At 40.4% G+C, this 20,054-nt stretch overlaps 2 protein-coding genes across 5 annotated transcripts in view; one reads left to right on the top strand and one right to left on the bottom strand.

Annotated features, from left to right (window-relative positions):
* Positions 1–3,427, top strand: LOC117534589 (protein C19orf12 homolog). Of its 3 annotated transcripts, none has more exons than XM_034198822.1 (3): positions 1–105; positions 1,667–1,841; positions 2,620–3,427. In XM_034198822.1, exons 2-3 carry the CDS (start codon positions 1,682–1,684, stop codon positions 2,883–2,885), a joined length of 426 nt encoding a protein of 141 aa, XP_034054713.1. In that variant the 5' UTR covers positions 1–105; positions 1,667–1,681; the 3' UTR covers positions 2,886–3,427. The 3 variants fall into 3 exon arrangements, with proteins under 3 accessions (XP_034054713.1, XP_034054716.1, XP_034054714.1); XM_034198825.1 differs by having other exon boundaries at positions 55–105; positions 1,616–1,841; XM_034198823.1 differs by lacking the exon at positions 1–105 and adding an exon at positions 1,520–1,594.
* Positions 3,428–14,530: 11,103 nt separating this feature from the next.
* Positions 14,531–20,054, bottom strand: part of LOC117534595 (AP-2 complex subunit alpha-2-like) — a 37,268-nt gene continuing 31,744 nt past the window's right edge. For both annotated transcript variants that reach the window (XM_034198830.1, XM_034198831.1), the window contains 3 exons: positions 19,818–19,887; positions 18,293–18,427; positions 14,531–17,253 (listed from right to left, as the gene is read on the bottom strand). In XM_034198830.1, coding sequence (XP_034054721.1) covers positions 17,176–17,253; positions 18,293–18,427; positions 19,818–19,887 — 283 coding nt within the window. In that variant the 3' untranslated portion in view covers positions 14,531–17,175. The remainder of the gene's footprint in view (positions 17,254–18,292; positions 18,428–19,817; positions 19,888–20,054) is intronic.

Here is a 20,054-nt window from a genome sequence, read left to right as displayed (position 1 = left end):
AAAGCAGGAAGTGGATCGCAGAGAGTATGCGCGGAGTCCGACTGCACACAGAGTAAAAACTTCTACTTCTAACCCAGCCTGTATTTATCCGGGACAGCACTGAAGGTAAATACAACAATTAGATCATTATTGATACAAAGTTGATGACAGCTGTGTTCTATCTATTTTCTGTGCTTTATAAGAATCAGAAATGAATCCCTAGGTCTTTGGACTTGTTCGGTTTTAAAATAGAAACGAAACACGGGCTTGTGTTGTACTGGTATTAAACCGTTTCTGATCTAATCTACAGCCTTTCTATATGTTAAGAAAACAACTTAATAGCGTATTGCTTATTGTGCCCACTTTAAAAAAAATTAAGTTAGTTTATAGAACTAATTCATAGCAGTGAACTCGGCTAACAAACACTTCAATAACAAACCCCTAACAAGCCAAACTCCAGTCAGAAAGCGGGTTGTTTTAAATGAATAATGGATATTAACACCAAGCCTTTAAGGGCACGCGGCCTACAGCTCGTCATATTTTACAAATGTTCAGTATACGTTTGCAGTTGTTCCCATACTGTTAAAGTTAATTAACTACTGAAAGTAATAGATGATTAAGTACTACCCTACATACATGTAAGACAATGTAAGATTGATTTAAAAATCATATGATTTTGGGAGTCAGTTGTAAAATGCATGGACATATTTATATACGTTATTTAATTATGCAAGTGTTGTTATTTTATAATGTTGAGGCTAATTTGGATTTTAAAGTAAAAGTGAAACCAAATGTATTCTGACGTGCCTTTGCTTTGTTCTCCCTTTGTCACCTTTTCCAGTTCGAGAGATGAATACAGTATCTGTCTACTTTCACTCTGAGAGATCCTGACTTTAAGTCATAGCATCTACAGGGATCTAAAAGTGCACTGTGTGTTAGCCTAACGGAGAGGGTCTGTCTTCTTTATCTGAAAGCATATTCTTCAATACAATGAGATTTGAAAATCTTGGAGTCATAATGGCAAGCTTGGAATTACAGTAATGGTAATGTGCTAAAAATGGCTATGTCTAATGCTGAATTACAAACTGGCGATCTGTCTAAAGCCTTAGAGCTGGTTTAGTGGTTTGTTTAATTGCACATTTCTCACTATAGTTTGCACCACTGAAGGTCAATGTGAAAAGGTTTTGTTCCATGCTTGGTAAAGGGCTTTTTGTCAAAATCTATCATGACATAATGATTGCAAAATAACACACTTTATTTGAAGTACAAATAAATACATAGAAGTTTCATTGCAGGTTGTACTGAAAGGGCTCTTGGTAATTGTTCCTGCGGCTAAATGTCATGAACTGATATGCCTGTTTCACCTGATTCACTTCATAGAACATGGTTAGTTCTGCTACTTCATTGCCTGAGGACATCTCCATGTGACAATAAAAGAGTGTAGAGAATGTGAAACAATAACATATCTGTTTGAAGATACGATTTCTTCCTGATTCAATTCAAATGTGATTTGAACTTTGTCTTCAAACAACTGGATTAGGTTTGGTAAATGCTAAACCTGTTTAATCTGTGTGAATAGTCCACGTGAATAATCTGCTTCAACTGAAGGCTAAAGGTTTGTCTACCTCTAATCAAGGTTTACAGGTGTGTGTTCCTGGTGTTTCAGTGACGATCCCTCTCTGTTCAGTGTCTCAGCGCAGGCATGGCTCCACGGATCGATGATGTCATGCGTCTGTGCTGTGAAATATCTGCTCACGATAAGATCAAAGCGGCAGTGAAAAACTCCACCAAAGGAGCGCTGGCGGCCGGAGGACTTGCGTTTGTAGGCGGGATGCTCGGTGGACCTCCAGGGATCGCTGTTGGTAAGAAGACAAAAGAAATGACAGTCTGTGAAACTGCCCTGTCTCTGAGGGAAACAGTACGTCTGCCTGATCAGAGGGTACACATGCAGCCCATCCTGCCAGGGGGCTTCACCATTGTGAGATTAGTGGGTTCCATACATGGATGAGTTTTCAGAAAGGGGTTTAAGGGCACAGGCCGTGGTCCCAAAGTGTCATCTACAGAATGTGCAAACAATAGACTGTAGATCACAAGAAAGCACATCAACAGCAAAGAGAATCTCAAAGACCAAAGAAAGGAGATACACATCCAAACAGAAAAAGCCATTCTCAGCACAAAATGACTACAACAAGACACAAATTAACCACGGAAATAATACAAAAGTTACACAGAACAACTACAAGTGACATACAAGTGCTATAAAGAGACACACAATGACCACGAAGAGATACTAAAGCACCACAAGAGAGAAAATGGCAATTAAAAGTCACAAACGTAAAACAAAGATACATGAAAGCAACACTAAGAGACTTTACAGACACAAAAAGACTCCAAAGAGACTCAAACTTACAACAAGGAGATGCACAAGGACTACAGAGAGAAAGGAAATAACTACAAAGACACACAAAATAACTTCAGAAACACAGAGTGACTTAAAAGAGATACAAAAGCACTCGAAAGCAACACAAAAGTACTTCTATAAGTTCTCTGGTGTCTGTTGACTCCATGCCTGCATCATGCCTACAGCTATTGATGGCCCTTGTGATTTATTGACCACCCCCTCCCCTCTGTGTGTGGCAGGTGGAGCAGTAGGGGGGCTGCTGGGCAGCTGGCTGACCAGCGGTCAGTTCCGGCCCCTGCCTCAGATCCTGATGGAGTTGCCCCCCGCCCAGAGACAGAAGCTCTACGATGACATCGTGTCCGTCCTGGACAACATGGACTGGATGGATGCGGCCCAGCTCGTTTCCTTGGTGATGGGCAACGTGACTCTGCAGCAACAGGTCACCGCGGCGCTGCTGAACTACGTCACTAAGGAGCTCAGAGCGGAGGTGCGCTATAAGGACTGAGTCCTGCTCCACCTGGACTCACAGGACCACAACCAGAGACCTTTCCATATTTTTGTACTTGGCTGACAACATTTGAATCCTGGAGGTTTCACTGCCATGACCGTGCCAAATGAAGCAGTTAGTGTGGCTATCCACACAACAACAACAATTTCCTACTTACAATTTGGAGGCAAATATAAGCTTCCTGATTGGATGTAAGGTAGCTCCACCTCTATAATTATAATCCAGTATATATCCTTCTGCATAATGAGTACTTTTGATGATGAAAGTATATTTGAATATCAATGCTTTAATAGCGCAAAGAAAAGTTCTGAGTGCTTCCTCTACTTCTGCCTAACAACAACACATCATTGTTCAGTCACCATGGAAACCTAATGGACGGATAGTGACATTAGCACAAATCATGTTTTTGTACGCCACAATCAAGTCTTCCTTTTTAAACGCACTCAAATACTGTGCCTGAAGAGTCATATACTCTGTATCAGAGGGTGTTAGTGTACCTCTGCTTAGGAATTTCAAATAAAATACACTTTGAATCTTTTGACTGTTTATTTGCAGATTTAAAGTTCTCCAAAAGTGAAGGCAAATTAAAAAAATGTCTGCATAACAACCGCAAGAATGTTTCTGTTCAAGTTGAGTGTATATGTTATTTTAAAAATACTAATCTGCACCTACGGGTCTCTCAATCAAAACAATAACAAGAGTTTGGTGGTGTTATGGGATAGCAGGGGCGGCGGGTGCTGTAGGCTAGGGAAGGCTAAGCCTTCCCAAATATTTGTGTCACTGCATCCTGGTAAAATACAAATATAATGTATAATGTCTGTGTCTTTGACATTAGCGCTTCTAGCCACATGTGCCCTGTGCTACGAAGCCAGTTCAACATTATCAACTCGATAAATCAAGCCAGGGTTTCTCTCACCAGCTGAGAGCGCGTTCACGGGGGCGGGGTTAGCTACATTTGACCAATCACAAACAGGGACAGCGTAGCGTCATACTTCATTAATGAAATGTAAACTAATATTAGACAAATATGAGCTTTAAACATCCATGACTTAAACATATAATCCAGGATACAAGCCACAGAGTTGCTGCAAGGTGAATACAGAACAACTGGTTAAAAAATAACTATGGCCTACCGAGTGTTTGAAAGCGTATAGTTTTATGATATCACTGCCCCGTCTAAGACACGAGTGGATCTGACTTTAATTACATTTGACTCGAGTGTTTCGTCAACATAATGTGTTGCTTAAAATAATACTTCTGCATACAGTAGGCTATGTGACACTGTGTTGCACGGCCAGATACGGCTGGAGAAGCTGACTCAGATAAGGAAATATATATGATATTATATGATCGATGATCTGATTGATGATGTAATATGAATGATAAGTGCGACACGTCGGCGTCTTCTCTGCATACGGCAGTTTAAACTGTATTTCCTTTATCCTGAAATATGACTTGAGAGATTTAAACTCCGCACACTGAGTTGATCTCTTTTCTATAGACGCCGGAGGCGGGCAGCGTCAGGTAAAAAAAGTTATTTAGCCTTCCCAAATCTGAGCCTCACGCGCCGCCTATGGATCCTAGTTTGTCTTTGTGGTCAGATTTCTTCCAGTTAGGATTCCTCACGCTTTTAGACATTCTTACTGGGAACCGAAAGCAGACGTCTCCTCTTCATAACGAGCAAAAACAGTGATTACAAGTTTGAAATAAAGCAGGTTCAAAATCAGTGTTTCTTCAATGCGGTTTGTCTGAGGCTATCGTTAGTTTCTCTGAAAACTTAAGATCCAGACATCTGGGGCCTCATTTATAAAGCGATATACGCTCAAAAAATGGCGTACGCCAGTTTCTACGCAATGTTTGCGATTTATAAAATACTAAATTGACGGGAAAACGTGCGGTCCTCCACGCAAACTCTAACCCATGCGTACGCACTAAAACGGGAGAGACGAGAAACTGCGACACCGTTGGCAGAAGGAAGAATGGAGAGAAATATGTGGAAATAATACCATGAATAAAATGTTACCTCTCATTTATCATATATGAAGAATTCATTTTCAAACATTGATTAAAGCCAATCTTAAAATAATTAAACAAACGCCTGTTTGAGACTCCTCAGTGCACACAAAAACATAACTTGGAGAAATAAATAAATACGGAAATGTTATTTAAAACCACCTCGAATATGTTGTGTTAATGTTATGAAATGTTTTCTCATAAATGATGCGGTTTTGCATTTCTATAGGTTGTACGAGCATGGTTTTATATACTACCATGTTTAATCATGTTTTATGCCGTTTGCTAAGACTTGATAAGTTGCTCATAAAACACAGGAGGTATGGAAAATAAGAACACCATATGTGGTCAATTGTACAGCTAATATAACACAACACATTAGTTGTATTTCCTTTAACTGGTGGATATAGAGTTGCTGCGGGGAGGGGGGGGGGGGGTTGAGATGCACAGGCTGCAGTGGAGACGCATAATTCAGATCCAGTCGTCATGACTCCACTCCGGAGGGATTCCCCGATCACTTCTTACAGTCTCTCATCAAGGGGGGGTCTCCTGTCCCCGGTACAAACACACAGCCTGAGGAAGGCTATGTGTATTGTTTTTGTCATTAACATTTTTCGGACCACTTATTTATTTATTTTGGTGACGATCCGACCTCCATGCTGCTACTCTGGTTCAAACTGCATCCATCAAACAATATGACTTATCTCCACCTCCCCAAAATAACCAGAATCTGACACGGTGTGAGATGTCTTTTTTAGCTGTTCTGTCGTCATTTCCTGCGATCTTCTTCATAAAGTCAGTCAGAATTAATGAATGAATGGGCGTTGATTTGACTATTTATAGGCAAATATGGGCGTTACGTGAAGGCCGCAAAAGCTGCACCGCATTTCGAGTCGATTGTGATTTATAAAGGGAAACCGGCGTAGGAAGTGCTGTACGCACTTTCCTCGCCGGTACGCAATGTTTGGTGAATCGGAAAATGTCGGAACATTTTTGTACCTATTTTTTGAATTTCTACTACGTAAGCAACCTTCCCACGTGAATCATACGCACGGCGTTATAAATGAGGCCCCTGATTACTAGAATATTAGATCAGGTTAAAGTTTGGCTTATTGTGGCCAGCCTAAGGCACACCTGTGCAATAATCATGCTGTCTAATCAGCATCTTGATATGCCACACCTGTGAGGTGGGATGGATTATCTCGGCAAAGGAGAAGTGCTCACTATCACAGATTTTGAAATTGACATCAGAATGTCCTGATTTTTTCTGAGTGACTAGATGGGGTGTCCTGCTATCACCCTGAAGTGATATGAGTCTTTGATACTGGACAGTTTTTGTTTTATTCTCATCTAAACACAGAGGGATGATAGCTCATATATGAGACTTCAAAGGTATTTATTTTGAAACTCTACATCAGAATGTCCTGATTTTTTCTGAGTGACTAGATGGGGTGTCCTGCTATCACCCTGGAGTGAAATGAGTCTTTGATACTGGACAGTTTTTGTTTTATTCTCATCTAAAAACAGGGATGATAGCTCATACAATAGATATTTCAAAGGTCTTTTATTTAGAAACTCCTTAAGTTTTACATTCACTCATTTATAATGTGGTTGTAAAGGCAACCGAACAACAAATATTTGCCAGTGAGGGATATGGTGTCAAGCTTTTCCAGACGCGTGGTGTTGACAGCAAATCAGGTCTTCTCTTTGAGTGCATTTAAGATGTTTATTTGGATTGCAGGATGATGACAGCAAAACAAGAGCCGGGTGTTTAACTGATAACTAAACAACTAACTGTGATAAAGAAATAAACTGAAATTAACTCAAAACAAACAGAAAATAAGCGAAAACACGCACGGTTGAAAAACTGTGTGGCTTCCCTCTGGTGATTCCCAAATCCTAATGCTGTGCACCTGTGTCCTCCCTAAATAGTAGGCTGTACCCTGAAATTGGCTGAGTCCCCGCCTATGCCCAGGTCAATTCAGTAGTATCACAGTACCTTCATATACAAATATTAAAATACATCAAATTGGCTGCAACAGTGGTAGTTATACGTAGTTTGTTTAAAATAATTATTGATCACAATATATAGTACATATTTCTTAATTTAATATGTTTGGTATGTTATTTTGGTGTATATGTTATATTGACCGAGTAAGTGCTTTTATTTTGAAGGCAGTGTTTCCATGACTCTGCCATAATGCATAGGATATTCGCGCACCGCAATATCACGTGCGGACTGGCTTGACTAGGTTTTCCCGAGTGGAGGCTGGCTTGACCGCAGTGAATATTCGGGCCTACAGCAGGCAGTATGAGAATTTTTTTTGAACATTAAAGCATGGGGACATGTCACAGTAGAGGCAGTATACTGATATGAATCTGAAACATAGGAAAATATGTCCTCTTTAATATTTAAACGTGTTGCTATTAACATATCCAATGAAATCGAGATAAAAATATCAGCCGTCACCACTTCTCTTTCCCCGTCAGCGCTTCTCTAAAACACAGGTGATGGAGGGAACCTGCTGCAGCTGTTTTTGACTCTTCCAAAGAGACACACATCTGTCTTTACCTGCTCAACTGAACTGAGTGCAGATCAGCAGTAAGGGACTGCAATATAATATGAAACATGTTTAATTGTGAGTCAAGTTATCTTGAATATACAGTAGGCCGATACAGTGGCGTTTCTATATGTACAAAAGTGGTGGGGCACAAAAAACGTAGATGTCTATATATAAGCTTTTGCAGTGAGGTTCATGGCTGGTGAGGCACTGGCACTGACTCTTCAGGTATACAAATATTATATTTTGACCTAAATCAAAATATAATATTATTTTCAAAAGCCTCTTTAGTCTGATGCTTCAATTAATTTTAAACAGACAGTTCAACAGAAGGATACCCAAAAAATGTAATTGTATCATTTAAATATTGAATTGTTCTCTCTTAGTAAGATCCCATTTTCAATACAATTGTGGTCTTACCTTGACTTGAAGATGAAGTCCATTTGCCTATCCTTCTGGACAAAAATCTCTATTACCTTTTTGGAAAAGTCCTCCTTATCTTCTTGTAGTTTCAAAAGTCTATCATAAATCTAAATGATTATTTTTTGCCACACACATTAAATAGGAAAATACTCTGAGCATGCGCAGTGTAGTTTTTACAGTCACCGTTCACCTAGACCAGGGGTACTCAAATACAAATCTTAAAGGTCCAAAATAAATGTTTCAATAAGACAAAGGTCCGTTTATTACGGTCATTCAAACTTTTAAACAATTGCAACAAGATTCTTAACACGAGGTTGCAAAAACAAAAATAATCTGTATATGCAGCCGTTTTCATTGTTATTGTGTCTGTGCTTGACCCCTCAGAGTCGCAGTGTAAGAGCTGCACAGTTATGAATAAAGGCAGCTGCACCCTCTTTCATTCAGCATTCCCATTATTGCTTTATAAATGTCTTGCCCCCTTGTGCGTCCACTGAGGTTCGTCAGGCCCAACACATCTTCAACAAACTCCCCCTTTGCCTCATCATAACAACTCACAAACACCAGCAACTGAGCATTGTCAGTGGTGTCAGTGGACTCACCCACAGCTAAGGAAATGCACTGTGCATTTTTTATTCCATCACAAAGCTGATTAATCAAATCACCAGCCAGTATTTATGTTCTTCTGGTTGCTGTGGAATCTGAGAGGGGATTTGCTTGATTTGACCTGTTATTTCCTCTTTTTGTTTGCCTTCAACATGGTCTCCATCACTTCAGTCATGCATTCTTTTATACTTCAGTTATTATCCAGTGGAAAGTCCTTACCTACTGGCCTAGTACAATCAAAGTGGTTACTTTTTTTTGGCTGGGCAGTGTAGTTTTACACACCGTCTTATTTGACTTTCTCAGGACTTAAAACAGTTTTTTGGGGGCAGACCCCCTCAAAGAAAAAAATATATTTACACACGTAAGGTCATCATCTTAATAGTTGTGTATGCTCATCCGTGAGCAGAGCATCAAGTTGGCATGTCTATTACAGCTGAATGCGGCGATTACCATTTTGTTCAGCAAAACGCCTCACAAACGTATTAAGATCAACAGCTTTAGTGCGTTTTGATTCAATGCTGAGTACAGCCAAACTGACAGTCTCTTCTCTGTCAGTGTAGACCGCAAATACCTCATTCAGTGCTTGGGTCCGAATGCTTCTCGTTTTGCGCCGTCCAGTTAAAAATGAAATCGCCGCCAATCATATGTCCACGCTCGCGCCAGGACCGGGGGAGGGGTTACATGACGTGCATCTTGTGCTGCATTCACTTGCACTCGGACATTAGAGACTTTCTCTCATAAATGTCCGATGAGCCACAACTTTTCTTTCAAAACAAAGCTGCCAACTGGGGTGGCAAGGCCTATTTTTAGGGTGTCAGTTGCCACCCCGGTAGGTGAAACTAGGCTACTAGCTACAGTACAGATGGAACTAGATGAGCTGTTAACTCTCGCTCTGAATTTTTTTTTTGTAATTCTCGCTCTGACTTAGACAGGTTGAAAGAGACACACACATTTTTCCAACCCGCATTCCGCGAAGACCCGCCCTACTGTGCCTCTGATTCGCAGATTGTTTGGGGGGAAAAAACGCTGACTGGATGCTGAATGTGATTGGACCAAAGCGTTGACACACACAGGTGGAACACAGTGGAACAGTCAGACATGCAGAGCGCTGTTTGCAGTGGACATAGCGGAGAATTTTGACTCGTTGCGAATGCGTTGTGGCGATGTCTCACATATAATACAGAGAGATAATACATATGAAAAGTATAATTTGCTCAGAGTCCGGAGACAGTGGTGGTTCGGTCCGGATCCGGACCGGAGTCCGTAGTTTGAGGATGCCTGACCTAGACAGTGAGAGGGAGGGGCAGAATCGGGTTTTGTCCCCCATGGCTCTAAACAGCTCAATAGGCACACACTGTAGACACTAATTAGAAGAACACATACTAAAACAGCAATGTACAGACGAATCAGATGATTAAACATGATCTTAAAATATATTTTATATATTTTTTTTTTGCATTTTGTTGTAATCATTATTTGTAATACTTTCTGCTGACACTAGGTGGGGCTGTGCCCCACCTGCCCCTAATGACCAGTCGCCACTGGGCCTATAGTGGAAACAGTGATCATGCTTCTCTGGGTCAAATTGATAAATGCAGATAATTATAACCATTTTCTCTTTCTTTATACTATCTTATTGACTGTTTTTTTTATTGTATTATATGACTATCATTATAAGGGAAACAATGATTTTAGGCCTGTTGAATTGACATCCATTGTCATGAAATGTTTTGAGAGGATCATGGTGCCACTGCTAAAGAAAGAGGTTGATGTACATTTAGACCCTTTTCAGTTTGTCTTCAAGCAAGGGCGTGGCACAGACGATGCTCTAAATAGCATCACACACCTGGTCACTAAACACCTGGAAGACTCTAAGGCATATGTACGCCTAGTACTACTATGAACAAAACAAAGCCAAGAACAGTTTTGACTCTCGTCAAGCGCCATCATTTCTATGATGAAGTTAGAGATCGTTTTAGCCCTGGGGTCGTCTCTGGCAAACGTCTTGCGTTTTTCAAAAGCCTCGTCGATAGGTAAAAGCCCCGGTGCCTTTGCAGCTGGCTTTGGATTCGCTGCTAGTTTAGCAGCACAGGCGTCTTCGTACGCTTTTAACACACCATCGTAGCGATGGCGATGTTTCAGGTGACTAATCAGGTTGGAAGTATTATAGCTCGTTGCCTTTTTCCCTCCTCGTGGAACTTCTGCATTGCATTTGTTAATACAAATAGCAAGCGAACTATCTAACTCTGAAACTTTGAAATAGTCCCATACTACTGGCGACATGTTTGTTTACTGTCCTGGCTTCACGGCCGCACACCATTTACGTCACAGCCAGGCATGAGTTAGGGAGCGCTGGATTTGTGAAAAACTCCCCTCTTCCTAAACCACTAATACCACAGTACTGGCAAAACGGGAGGAACCGAGTAAAAAACAAGCGCCCCTCATCCCAATCCACCCACACCGCAGTATTTTTTTCTTTTTTTACCCAAAAAATATATTCTATATTATCGGGGCTATTATACTGTTATCGGGTTTATCGGGATGACGTCATAATTCCTAATATCGGACCGATAATTATCGTGCACCACTATCTATTATCAATTCAGGTTAAGAAACTAGTGTTGCTTGCTTGCATCCTATTTTAAAGGCATTTATTTTTATATTCTACTAAAATGCAACAAAAAAATTGTTTGATTCTATTAATTTTGTCTTATTTATTGCACTTTGGCAGCAGATTCCTGTGTAGCTTCAGATCTGAGTTGTCTTATTAGTAAGCCGAATGTATACTTTTGTAGCAACACTATTTTTATATAATGGCAAAGAAAGGGTTCAGAGTCTTTTCTTGTTTTCCTGTGTCATATGTGGCAGCACTGTTCAATGTTTCTTGAAAACATTACCCACTGTAGTGTGACGTGTGAATAAACTCCAACTCTGTATCAACAACACTGTTGTGTAACTTCAGTTAAATACTTGTGTGTGTGTAGATTAGAAAGAGGTAAGATAAAGGAGCTGCAGTATTTTATGAAGTATTAATCGTACGAAGGTCAGTTTTATACAAGTAGAAGTGTGTATTTACCTGGTAGGCTGTCAGTAATGGCTACGCCTCTCTATTTGGACTGGTAGATCTCGGCAGACTGGCAACTTTAAAAGTAGCTCTCGGTTCAAAAAAGGTTGGGCACCCCTGCCTTACATTCATAATGTCAGCGGAGGGAGGGGAAGCGGCGCTGTGGAAGAGCAGAGTGGGGAGTGAGAGGCGAGCTGTGTTCTTCCCTTTACAAGCTTCAGAAATGCCTGTAGCTAATGAGATTGAATATAACAATCAAAAATAACAAAATATACACACAGCTAGATCAGATGGCGTTCTTTTTAGATGCGACTTTAGAGTAGAGGGGAATTATTGAAACGGGATGTGTAGGCTACAGTGTTCCGCGGCATCCGCTGCTGTGAAAATGTGGGGCAGTGCCGTAAAGTGGGGGGGGGGGGCAATGGCCCCCCCGCTTCCGGCGCCCTTGACGCCTACTGTTTGTGGATTTCAGCTCGGCTTTTAACACACTGCAGCCTCACATCTTGCTTCAAAAACTGATAAAGATCAGTATAAATCCTTTTATCTTGAAATGGTATTTTTCGTTTTTAACCAATCGCACTCAGCATGCAGGGTCAACAATGCCCTCTCAGAGCCCCGGACCATCAGTACAGGAGCCCCACAGGGTTGTGTGAGCTCCCCGGTCCTCTACACACTGTACACAAACGACTGTACGAGAATCCACCCGGAGAATTATATCATCAAATTCTCAGATGATACAGCCATCCTTGGCTTAATGCACAAAGGCAGCAGTTCATCGGCTTTCACTCTGAAATAGAGAGATTTGTGCAGTGGTGTGATGTTAACCATCTAGTGCTGAATGTGAAGAAGACTGAGGAGATGGTGTGGGACCCAAAGGCATGTGGGTGACCTTAGGCCGGTGGTTATCCACAATGAAGCCATAACTCAGGTCAGCTCCTATAAGTACCTTGGTGTACATCAAGATAATACACTCAGCTGGAAGGCGCATGTTCAAGGTCTGTGCTCTAGACTTCAACAGCGATTGTACTTTCTGTGTCGACTCCGGGCTTTCGGAGTCGACCAGAAGTTCATGTTACTGTTCTATCATGCAGGGTTGGAGAGCATCATTAGGTATGGTATTACTGCCTGGTATGGTAACTAGTGTTAATTTCGTCAGCTATTTTTTTATTTAGTTTTAGTCTTAGTCCTTTGTTAAATGTCCTTTTTAGTTTTAGTCATATTTAGTCACCTTCATCCTGCTTTTATTTAGTCAAGTTTTAGTCGACTAAAAGTCTGAGCATTTTAGTCTTATTTTAGTCAAAGAAAACTAATTATTTTAGTCTACTTTTTGTCAATGAAAACTGTTGAGTCTTTTTTAGTCATCAGATTATATAGAACATTTCAGTCAAACTAGTCTAGCCAAAACCAATAATTTGTCATTTTAGCATATATAAATAAATAAGATTATATCTTGTCCTTATTTGATGAAAAACACAGGTTGAATGATTAAGAAAGCAGCTTTGCAGAGAGTATCTGGTCAGGTTTGTGGTGTTTTTACCAGCTGTGTTATGGCCGCATTGCTTCCCTTCTGATGAAACAATGCATTCGCTTTTTTTCTCCGCCTCATTGTCGCGAAAATGGGCCCAAATATCACATCGTTTCTTTCTCCCAAGCAATGGTGGCTTTAGACTTTTTCGTTGTCAGTCATTTTGACGGACAGGATCGTAACATTTCCGTCATAATCCATTACTACCCGTCGAGTACACAATTTATCACTCACTCGCGCTGACGGGGGGGTATTCGGTTAACGCGAGTGCGACCACTGCTCCCAAGCCCTGTTGTTGCCATTTTATTTTCTGTTAAATAAGGTTAGTTAGACCATGAGTTAGACCCGAGTCTTCCTGACAGTTCATATTGTGCCGCTGCCCGGTGTAATTCAAATGTACCGCCGCGCGCAGCACAGACACACAGCTGCTGCCCTGCCGCAGCGCTGGATAATGGAACTGCTGGGAGAAAAACGGACTATCAGAAATGTAACGTTATCTTTGATAATATTTCGTCTCCTCATTTTTCGTCAACGAAAGTAAAGAGAGATTTTGGCATAGTTTTCATTTAGTAAACTACATTTTCGTCTCGTCACTTTTCGTCAACGATATTGCATGATGATTTCGTTGCAGTTATTGTTTACTGCCGTCGGTGCCGTCTCGTCTCGTCATCGTCTCGTTTTCGTCATGGAAAAAAAGGTCGTTGACGAACATATTTCGTCATTGTTTTAGTCAACGAAATTAACACTAATGGTAACTTGACAGTGCAGTCAAAGGTCGCTCGCCTGGTACAGACTGCTATGAAAATGATGGGGGTTAAAAAAACACCCATCTCTCCAAAACATATACGATCAGTCCATTATCAGACAGGCAAACAAAATTGTGTCTGATCCCACCCACATACTTCACCCAGAATTCCAGCTCCTACCTTCTGGTAGAAGATACAGGGTTCCCAAGAGCAGGCTGAACAGCTACAAGCACTCATTCCTGCCTATGTCCATTAAGCTTCTTAACATTCACATGAAATGAAGTCAAATGTAATGAAACGTACTTTTTTAAATGTTGGCCATGAGGGGTAGTGCAATAGGTCGCCATTGTCAGTATGTGCGTCTGTGTATTGTGTTTGTTCAAACGGTGTATGACTGAAGATATGTGTATGTCTCTTAATGTCCACTATGTTTGTATATGTACATGTATGTGGAACTGCAGGACGGAGTCCAGAACAAATGTCCTTACGGGGACAATAAAGTATATCGTTTCGTATCTATCATGAGACTTATACAAATTTCAATTTACTTTGCAAAAATACTGTACTGTAGTATGGAGTACTTGATTACAAATAAGAAAAATATTGAAACAGCATTTATAAGAATGATTCAGTTCAAAATGTTCATAAACCGAGTGATATAAAAATTGTCCACTGTACTGTATAATAATACTGTTCATGTAACCTTCAACAAGCAATGTACGTTTTAATGTGTTTACAAAGGTATCATCTTTTATTCATGAAAACACTTTTTGGATGTTGAAATGACATTACATTTAAATAGAAACAAGATATCCAGCCTTTTCTTCTTTTCAAATCTGTGTCCAGCACAGAGACTGAACACACCTCAAAGGCACAGGAAACATCAGAATCGAGAACACTTGATCCACTGATAGTAACCACTGTGTTTAGATAAAGTACCGAGGACCCAAACTCCAAACCAAACAGTTGTAAAGTACGGTTCAGGATCACATCGTACTTCAGAACTGAACCTGCAGGAAGCAGTTAGTTGGAGATTTAAGTAAAGATAGGCCTAAACTGTAAGATATCATTTCCTACATTTAAGAGAAAAAACAATTCTAGTAACTGAGTAAAATTAAACTCGATTAAACAAATATTTGTGGGTAAATCCAGGTTTTAAAGAGAAAAAAGCTATTACAGAAAATTACCCATTTCTCTGGGTTGGCTTGGGTTCAAATATTGTAAACACAAATATAATATGTCTAGTCATTTTTAGACATTTTAATGCCATAATGATACATATAAGTTTAAGCACTACATACATTGATATATGATCTTATAAAGACTCCAACAAAGGCAAATATGTTAGCTAACAGTAGCGTTATTTCACATTTCAGCATTCAATTAAAGTGGTGTTTCTGGCCATCAGCAAATAAAAGTTGAACATGTAGTTAGCTCCTCCAACAGGACACATGTTGACCGTATGCTACTGTTCCCTAAACAGGGTGAAAGAACACCAGCGCTTATTGTCACCCTGTTTTAAATCCCTTCGTTTCTCTTGAATGAAGCCGCAGAAGGCGCAGCGTGACACTGGGATATTTGACCTTTCTGAAACTCCTGAGCCGGAGTAAAGTAAGGGACCATCACCGTGTGAAACCTTATGATGGGTTATGTGCCTGTAGCCGTTGTTAAAACATGAGCTCACAGTAAAGCTTCTCGGGTCCAGATGAAGGTGCCCTTAGAGCCAAACCATTTCACACTGATCATCAATCTTTATGAACCATCAACATACCTTTATTCCCTTTCTTGCTAAGAGGATTAATATCACTGTTATATCAGCCTGTTAAACATAACGCTACAGCCAGGAGATGGTAAGCGTAGCATTAAGCTAACCTAGCTCAGTGCAATGGTAGCGAAACACATGATGTCCTTTTTGTTAAATGCATACAAAGAGCAGTGTAAAATGAGACCTTATCAGGTCAATTGTAAATATTTTGAAAATGGCAGTTTCATTTGCACACTGCTTTAGAGGTGGTGGAAAGACGTTTTGTTTCACATTTAGGCCAGTCTTTGAAGCAAAGCATCAGATATGCCGTCAAGGACTATAAAAGTATATTTAATAAAACAGAAGATACACTGTTGAAATATAGAAATGACCAGTTGGGCAGTGAACAGATGCATTTAGGTGCAAGTCGTATTGTGATAGTGTGGCAGTGCTTTGTGTGGCATGTTTATATAGTTATGTATATAACATTGCTCCGTATTGAAAGGCGTGTTCTGTTGTTGACCGAGTAACAAACCGGCACAGCTGTGTGGAGTTAAGTAGATAACATTATTAGAGTGAATTTCTTAACTATCAAATGGATCCATTTCCTAGCTATTTCTTTTTTTTGCCATTCTCATCAACCGCCTAAAACTTGGTGTAAATTTGTCAGCACAACGAAGCTCAACAATTCTCACCACAGGAAAAGAAATGGTAGCATCCAAAGCTTTTTTTTCACAATATAAAGCTTTCTTTTTCCTCCTGAGATGACAATAAGTGAAATGCTCTCGCCTAAACCTATCTGATGTACTCTTGTGATCTAACTGTTTTATCCAGCGAGTGCAAAGTGTGGGAGAAGTGGAGGAAAGCCTCTGAGACCTGTGTTTGAAAATATAAAGAGTACAGCTCTGATCAGAACAACTGGATTCAGTGTTGAGATCAGTGGAAAGATCCCAACAGTTCATGTCTAGAATGCATTTGAACACAGCACTGTTTATAAATCCTGCCGTCATCTAGCTGTACATTACAAAGCATTTTATGATGACTTATATTGTTTTGTTGTTTCAAGGATTGTAGTGAATTATAAATCCCATAACTGTTATACATTATAACCACTCATAATGCGATTACACTGAGAGCTCATTGGTTGCTTCGAGTCACAATTCATCTTAGGTTTAGGGTGTTGTTTTTGCATAGATTTAATTATTTTGTAACTCAAAGCAAAGAACAAACAATTAGAGTACCTTATAATGACATAACATTATGCATATTAATGAGGGCTTCTAATTCTAATTATACAGTGCGATAAGCGGATAATCAAGCTTTATAGACTGGATTGTGAAATAACTCTAATTATGGGTCCTAGTAATCTCTTCACAATGTCTGACAGAAAGGCAGTGAGCAGCAAACACACACTCAGAACAGGGGGGCTCAGTGCGAGTACACACACACACAAAGTACAAGGCAGGTTTAAAGCAGTGACGCATTAGTAAAGCTACGTGTGGAAAATACATTTCACTCCATTTACATGTGAAGTAGGTAAAATAAAAAAGAGAATTTACACTGTACAATACATCATTTGCTAACTAAAGGGAGAGAGAAGGTGAGGAGCTAGAACTGCTCAGAGAGGAGGTCACACAGTCTCTGAGACACCGACTCCCTGCTGGTCCTCAGCGTCAGGCGGTACATCTGCAGGGGGACAGCACAGTTACACAGAGACATGGGGGGGTACTGCAGAGCCACGGTTATTACACTAAACCATTACACTTGTGTTTTTAAGTATGTATTTGATGCCCCTTGTAGCACTTGGGGATTGCTCTTAGCAATGAAAGGTGCTTTACAAATAATTACTATTACACTGCTTAGTTGAATACTAAGTTCTGATGGTACATTTGGACACTGCAGAGGTCTGGTAGGAGAACACATCGTTTCTGAGAAGGATCAAGGATGTGTAGTCGTATCAATCGGCAGAAAGAAGTCTGGACAATGTAATGTCAGCTGTGGACAATCCACGTTAGCATTCTCCAACGAAAAGCACCATTCTTTTTTAATATTCATTTTCATATTTGTGGAGAGCAGGAAGCTTAGGATCCATGATGCTGTCGCCGCAGTCTAGTGAGCGTGACGCAGTGGAACACACTTCCTTTATGAGCGGAAGCAGTATGATCATTTTGAAATCAATGAAATCATTTTATATCAATATTGTGAGTCAAGAGTTTGGTTTATTTAGTACGTAGCTGTGTAATAAGCGGGATAATGTGCAGCGAGGCGGTCATTAATAAAAAAATAACGCCCACAAGGTGAGCAGAACCATCTGATCTGCTCCCCCTGTGGGTGTTCTGATCATTACAGGTTCTACAAAGGTTATCAACTCAAGCTTTCTTCCCCAGGCTCTGTGAGCCGTCACATAAAGGGGGCGCTTAGTGACTTTGACTCTTTTACCATACCAAATGGCTTGTTTAAACTTCCGCCTTATAAGATCATTAGAAAAAGATTACGGCAGACAACGTGTTGCTATACATAAGATGGGAAAGCTTTCAGAAATGTACTACTCGTTTAAATTCACAAGTTGTAATATATATATATATATATATATATCGTTGAAATATGTATCTTCATTTTATTCCAACACACATTGCAAACCCACTTAAGGTTGATGGTACAAAACAAGGACAGATGAGTGTGTGTGTGTGTGTGTGTGTGTGTGCGTGTGTGTGTGTGTGTGTACCTCTGCCTGTGGGTTGGGCTCCAGCCTGAGGAGGCAGCCCACCTGAGTGTTCTTGGTGTGAATGACTCCAGCTCCCACAAAGTTTGCAGGATTGGGATCCACCCCAGAGAGCAGAGCTACCCCAAAACCTAAGATCTGCAGAGTAAGTTACAGAAGAGAAGATGACAAAATAAACATGAAATATCACTCACCAACCAGTGAAGGAGGGGTTTACATCCCTGTCTGCCATAAACGGCCCAGTACTCATCATACGATATGATAATACTATGTGGTCAGAAAAAGTTAGAATTGTGTTTTGTGATGCTGACCATCACCTTGGACCACCAAAATCAGTAAGTGTAGTCTTAAAGAGGCCCTGTTCTGCTTTTTGGAGTGTTCCCTTCCCTGTAGTGTGTAGGTTATTGTGCATGTAAATGGTCTGCGAAGGCTAAAATCCAGTGGCGAACCGTGTGTATCACAACTGAACCTTCTGTAGACACCACCCCCCATTATAATGTCCGTCTTTTCACTGAATTATCGTCTTGAAAAGGGTACTCACAACAATTCCGCAACAACTTCATCTCCACCTGTTGCACTTGTAATTTCAACGTTAAAAACAATAAAACGGCATGAATTGCTTCGTCGCATTCATAGATCCTCTGTCTCGAGCCAGTTACCTAGAGGGCCTTCTAGAATACCCTGGAACCGAGGGGAACTCTGAAAGAATACGCCCATTGGCTACAAATCAATATATGATTGGTTGGTCAAACTGTCAGTCCAAACGTAGGCTCTCATTCAGTGCAACGGCCAGGGCATTCTATCAAGGATGTAGAATACTTTGGTTGAAGGATATTCTACCCAGAGACCCAGAACAAGATCTGATTGGTTGCTTTCTTTTCTAACACAAAACCACTGAAATGAGTAGTGCATGGTCCGAGAAGGACAAACAAATCAACGTAACACTGTAATATGGGAGTTTATAATACAAGTCTGGTTGGAGTACCAGATGAACGAGTTGTTTGGTAAACAGTAGAAATACTGCGCTCATGTTGGAAAGTGATCTACCAGGAAAGTGTGTTTGCAAGTCTGTGATTGGTCAATGCAGTGGCTCACTTGGATTACGTCATATCGCATTGCAGAAAGAGTTGAGCTGAAGTCAACTACAACGTGGCCTTAATGGACCCTGACTCAAGATGTGGATTGACTTTTATATCCTGGCTGACCAACCCTATCGGCTAACCAGTGTTACAGAGATGGTCACAAAACATTCATGTTGGTGCAGATGGTTAACTGCAGAACATTATCTGCAATCTTTTTGTTTCTTATTTGAAATTTTAAAAAAGGCACTCGAAACCATTTGAGGGCCGCTTAAACTTTCACCTGGTTACAAAACTACTGTAGCTGCTATAAATTCAGTGAACCGTTAAATGATCTGTTCAGTCTCTCGAGTGGTGAAACAGCTCACATTACAGCATTTCAAGATGAGTCCTACACCCCCCCCCCACACACACAGTGGTTTCATGTACAGTGAAGCAGTTTTTTGTACCTTGGCGTTGGTAACGTCTGTGTCCATGGGGTGTTGGGCTTTGAAGATTGTCTGGACCTCTTGCTGAGGACTGAGGAGACAGAAGAGAGACAACATAATGACTTATTAAAGGGTGAAAACTTTATTTAAAGGAATATTTCTACAACAAAAGTATAGGTTGTTCATCCTTTACTTTAATAATTTTCTTTACAAATTCAAGTTAATGGTGGGTGAGAACCAATTGTAATGTTGTGGATT

Source organism: Gymnodraco acuticeps, unplaced genomic scaffold (assembly GCF_902827175.1).
Source record: "Gymnodraco acuticeps unplaced genomic scaffold, fGymAcu1.1, whole genome shotgun sequence".
Taxonomy (NCBI): domain Eukaryota; kingdom Metazoa; phylum Chordata; class Actinopteri; order Perciformes; family Bathydraconidae; genus Gymnodraco; species Gymnodraco acuticeps.
This window is presented reverse-complemented; position numbering and strand designations above follow the sequence as displayed.